At 39.3% G+C, this 5,397-nt stretch overlaps 1 protein-coding gene across 2 annotated transcripts; it reads right to left on the reverse strand.

Moving 5' to 3' along the window:
• Nucleotides 1-2,574: 2,574 nt before the first annotated feature.
• Nucleotides 2,575-4,135, reverse strand: LOC120664101 (cysteine-rich receptor-like protein kinase 29). Of its 2 annotated transcripts, none has more exons than XM_039943104.1 (4): nucleotides 3,773-4,131; nucleotides 3,423-3,678; nucleotides 3,110-3,338; nucleotides 2,575-2,721 (listed from the first exon to the last, which is right to left on the reverse strand). In XM_039943104.1, the coding sequence occupies exons 1-4, from the start codon at nucleotides 4,100-4,102 to the stop codon at nucleotides 2,718-2,720; spliced, it is 819 nt and encodes a 272-aa protein (XP_039799038.1). In that variant the 5' UTR covers nucleotides 4,103-4,131; the 3' UTR covers nucleotides 2,575-2,717. The 2 variants fall into 2 exon arrangements, with proteins under 2 accessions (XP_039799038.1, XP_039799037.1); XM_039943103.1 differs by lacking the exon at nucleotides 2,575-2,721 and adding an exon at nucleotides 2,799-2,984 and having other exon boundaries at nucleotides 3,773-4,135.
• Nucleotides 4,136-5,397: the final 1,262 nt, after the last annotated feature.

A 5,397-nucleotide genomic window follows, 5' to 3' on the forward strand; every position in this document is an offset into this window, starting at 1 on the left:
GACACTGAAGTACTGAAGGACTGATTAATCTGAACAAACTGTTTCAGCAAGATGGTAAATATCCATCCTTGTTTATCAATTGCTTCTCCTTGTTGGGTAATACGATTTCTAAGGTAAGACTTCCAGCTGTGCTTCAGATATTGCATCTTTGTTTACTTGGTCCCATGATGTTGCTGCAGTGAAATATGATAGCATGACACAAGCAGAATCGCCAAGGATTCACATGATGCGCCCTGATCACAAATATTTTGTTTGAGCAAAAAATTCAGATAAATATCACCAATTCACTGTTATCTCTCTATCTTCTGTTTTGGATTTTGGCTACTCTTAAAAGATCGCAATTTGGCTTTGTACCACTGAATCTTTTTTTAATTCCCTATATTAATATGGTTGTTGTCACTATTTTTTCATTGGTCTTACCTTTGATTCTTTTGAGCTACCACAAAATTTGGTAACTCTCTAATTATAATTTGCTTGTCTCAGTGGTACCTCTTGATACATAGCAAGGAGCCAAAATGACTCAAATTAGTATTCTACTAGTCTATCAACCCGTGCTCCTGCACGGACTAGTTAGAGATATCTAATAATTATCTAACTCACGCTCTCTTTAACCAATTAAATATTCTAACCCAGTACTGATACATATTTATCATTATGTAATCGTAATAAATGTTATAGGTTTAGTTACTAACAATTTTTTCTCACTTTGCATCACACTACCATATATGTTTGATATGTATTTAATTGAACACTTTGTTTGAGCTATGTGAACATGGTATTCTTATCTCTTCTCTTATACAAAAATATATGGTGACATTCACATTATGGTTAGTATTTTTATATAAATAATAACATAAATAACATATTAATAATGATAGAATTAGTAATTTAAAATTTTATATTGATGCACTTTAAGATTTTATTATAATATTATAATTTTGATTCAGATTTGGGATTTACTTTAACTTTTCATTATGATATCATTGGATAATGTATATAAAAATTTAGGGGTTTATTTGATATTATTTTATAACGGCATAAGTGGGTAATTTACATGAAGATTAGGGGTGACTTTAGATTATTTTTTATAATGACATTGGTGGGTAATTTAGACACACGTTTACCGAGTTACTTTAGTCTATTTTCACAATGGCAAATGTGGGTAATTTATTAGAAAAAGATAACAAATCCAATGTCTATTATGATTAGAGTTACCGAATTGATTGCCGGATGTTTCTGATTTTTGTTAGAATTTGTAGAATTTATCTATTTTTCCAGACTATCCACCTAGGATCCTAGGTGGTTTTACCTGGAGGCTTCAAAAGAAGCTTCCAATTAGTAATAGTAAGATCTCTACTACTAAGGGGGTGTTTGGGAGCACTCTGCTCCACCTAGTATGGCTCCACTCCAGGAAAAAAATATCCAAACAGGTCAGCCAACTCCACTGCACCTCCAATTGACTCCACTCCATCTTTTTTAGAGAGCTCCTTAAGAGGTGCTCCACCAATATTAGGTCTAGGAGTACCACTATCATCAATTAAAGGTTGCTTGCCTAATGATTTATCAATCATATTTTGAACAGTAGCAAGAATCTTTTCTTGACCACTAACCACCAATTGACTAATTTGCTCCAAAGTAATGGGCGATGTTGCAGCACTTACATTGGTGTTAGATTTGGCCTGCTCCTCGTCATCTGAAATAGTGACCACCTCCTTGTCTTTGGAGACATCACCCTTCCGATTCTTGGAGAAGTGAGACAAGAACCACCAACGCTTTTCTTCGATTTCTTTTTCTTTGCGCCGTATGTTCTCCTCTTTGCACTCCTTGATGAAGGCTTCATAAACTTGACGATCCTCGGGCGGCAACTCATCAACAGACGGCCTGCTGATATTATTGACGTTGATCTCATCGGGATCCGACAGCTTCACTATGGTAGTATATGGAGTAGATTAGATCGGTTTTACAACCAAGATCTTTGTTCCCCAGCAGAGTCGCCAAAATTGTGTTGGCGCAGATTTATGACCAACACACACGAATGCGCACGATGCCCAATGAGCGACGGCACAGGGGCGGCGCCGATGCTCAGGGCGGTCAGACCGGTCAAATAGACCGGTCAGACCGGTCGCCGGGGTGAGACGGCGAGATCCGACGAACGCTCACCCAGGAGGGACCCCGTCAGGGCAGGCGCACATAGGGTTATTCTAGGATCGGCAGGCCACCTAGAACGCCTTTAGATGTCGCGGAGACGAAGGAAGAACAACAGAAAAGGGTTGGAAGGAGCTAGAGTTTGGAGATAAAAATAGAAACAATAAACATAAAGAAAAGTAATGTATTGATGTATTTTTTGATCGATTGGATGTCTCAATCGGCCGTGGCCCTTTATATTTATAGGGTGGGTGGACTTGTCCCGCAAGAAATCCTATTACAAGATCTAAATCTATGAAAATCTCTAGTTGTATTCGGACTCTGCTTGGACCGGTCAGACCGGTCGGCTCCTGCCGGATCAGCTACATCGTCACAGACCAGTCAGACCGCCTGGGGCAACCGATCAGACCGGTTAGTCTAGTTTACTGCCAATTTTGGTCGTCAACACCTCCCATTTCGCTCTACGTTCACACATCTTAATGCTATATCCACACAAGTCTTCACTTGCAGGATGTTTGTTTCTCGTAATAAGCGTTTCGGCGTGCCCTGCATCCTTTCTTTCCAGTTATCAGTTACCTGCGAAATTGGCAAAGATAATGTTGCTAAGATGGGAGATGCATGCAGAAGAACCTAATGCATAACCCAGAACATGAAAAAGATCGACATCTGTCCACGGTAGAGAGAAGTTCCCCTTACAAACTTAATAAATTGATCTGGAGGCATTTCACGACGGCCTCTGTTTCCAGCCATAATTTTTATAATTATAACCCCCAAACTGAACACGTAAAACTTTTTTTGATACAGCTCGATCGTTTATGTATTCGGGTGGCATGTAACCTCTTCATGATACCACAAGCATCAAAGATACATATGGTCAGTGAAGTAGAAATGGCAGAACGAAAAAGCTTTGTTTGAGAGCATTATTAGCAAAATAGTTTGCTTGGAAAATGATGCATCCACTTACTGCGTTCCTTTGAGAACCTCCGATTTATGGGTTTCTGACGAAGCAACCAGTTTAGACAGACCAACATCTCCGATTTTCGCCGTCATGTCCTTATCCAGCAATATATTTGCAGGTTTCAAGTCCAGATGGTAAATGGGTCTTTCCTGTGCAGTATGCAGGTGGTTCAAGCCCTCACAGATCCCTTTAATAATTTTGTAACATGTCGGCCAATCCAGGTCACACGATTCATCTGCAATGAAAAAAGGGACAAAACATATAAAGATACTGAATCATTTGAATGCTAAATACTCCAGAGAGTAGCTAGTAAATGTACCTGAAATGTGTTTGTCGAGGCTTCCACCTTGCATGTACTCGAAACAGAGAGCTCGCTCAATTTCTTGAGCCCGAACTAGATCCCCGTTGTGCTTAACAAACTTGTGACGTGATTCATAGCAGTAGCCGAGCAACCGGACAACATTTGGATGGCGAATCTCCCTAAGATTACGGAATTCGTTGTCAAACTCCTTATCATCCAGTCCATGAAGTGGGTGAAGCTTCTTCACTGCAACCTCTTGCCCATCAAACACGCCCTGTTGTGATTTAGTTACTTGTTAGATAGAATCAGGCATGCATTGAGGGAAAGAAAAAAAGAAGTGGCTCTGAGAAAGCAGTCGTATGTCGTACCCGATAAACATTTCCATACCCGCCGCCGCCAACTTTTAGCGCCTCTGAAAATTTCTCTGTAATAGTTTCAAGCAACTCGAGCTTAATGTCCATGTCCTCACCCACAAGGCGGCTCATCTCGGATCTTTTTCCTGAGGCAGAAAAGGGCCTTTTCAGCATGGATATGGTCTGGGTTTGTGAAGCTCCACTGCGGCACTGCCTTCTTGGGGAAGCGTGGAATCTAGCACAAGAGGAGTTGTTAAAGACTCGTGCCAATCCACCCACCGTTGACTTGATTTCGTCAGCGGGAGTACTCGATCTGTTAGTGGTTTCGCGGGAACATCGGCACATGCCGACGACCCGACGTCTTCTCGCCAGCCGACCAGGGTTTATTGGGTGAAAATGCCCCGTGATACTGCAAATTCATGATCCATCGCCTTAAGGATGGTAGGTTTGTTGGTGGGCTCTGGGTGATTAATTTATTTAGCCCAATCAGGTGGCTCGTGCGGCTTGTTTTGGTGTCTCCTGACAGTCAGCTATACGAGACGGCATGCAAAGTGATTTGACTAGATCAAATAAATCTATACAATTTGTTCTTGATATTTGACATTTCTTTAATTAGACAGACCTCATTACAATATAAAAGAACACTTTTTGTGTGGAAAAAATTGGATGCTACTCCCTCCGTTCTAAATTATAAGACATCCCAAGAATCTTGGAGAACCAAAGCAATCTCAAGTTTGACCAAGATTATAGAGAGAAATATAAAAATTTATGATATTAAATTGATGTACTATGAAAATATAACTAATAACGAATCTAATGGTACTTAGTTTATATAATAAATATTATTATTCTATTATATAAATTTTGTCAAACATAAAAAACTTTCACTCTCCAAGGTTGTTGGAATGTCTTATAATTTGGAATGGAGGGAGTAAATGAACACTTATTTAGAGACGGAATATATAATTTGTGCATAAAACTCGATATGAAACGATGAAGCGCATCTAGGCCGATAGATGCTAATGGTAAGTTTCGGTAATTAATGACAATCGTATGTGACTAACGTATGTTTTGAAGGAGACCTTTTATATGGGATATAATCCCTTATCTCAGTGAAACTGAAAGCACGAATGGGCACACTGACCAGATAATAAGTTTTTCGTTTGCTCCCTAGCTAGCTAAGAACCAAGGGCGCTATTATATTAGACAATGCAAGTGGTGCCTCCAATATTTGTTCATTTTTCCAGATAAGCAAACTAGCTACTACCTCCGGACCGTTTTATATTATAAGGCGCCCATCACAGATTAAGATTCAAAACTTTATAATCTTTGACCAACAATATAACTAATAATTTTTAGCTTTTATAATATAAACTTGATACGGTTAGATTTGAAACAAAATATAGTCTCCAATGATCATAAGTTTATAATCATAAACAATATAATATGAATGGGTTGAGAGAAATCTACAAAGAATCCATATGGCCAGCAACTAGCTGTATTATTAGCCTTGCTCTTAGAGACTACATTAATTTTGCTTCTAAGAAGGACATTGAGTTTTACCAGTTAGCAATGCAAGTTTGTAGGGAGCTGCCTGAGTTCGAGACTCTGCCACTTCTAATTAAATTGGGATGTGGACT

Source organism: Panicum virgatum, chromosome 3N (assembly GCF_016808335.1).
Source record: "Panicum virgatum strain AP13 chromosome 3N, P.virgatum_v5, whole genome shotgun sequence".
NCBI lineage: Eukaryota > Viridiplantae > Streptophyta > Magnoliopsida > Poales > Poaceae > Panicum > Panicum virgatum.

Excerpts from the sequence above, each read along its gene's own strand:
- LOC120664101 (XM_039943103.1), bottom strand. The coding sequence starts at position 4,102 with ATGTGCCGATGTTCCCGCGAAACCACTAACAGATCGAGTACTCCCGCT. Across the intron at positions 3,679-3,772 it reads GGTATGGAAATGTTTATCGG|GGCGTGTTTGATGGGCAAGA; the intron begins GTACGACATACG and ends AAATCACAACAG. Across the intron at positions 3,339-3,422 it reads CCTCGACAAACACATTTCAG|ATGAATCGTGTGACCTGGAT; the intron begins GTACATTTACTA and ends TTTTCATTGCAG.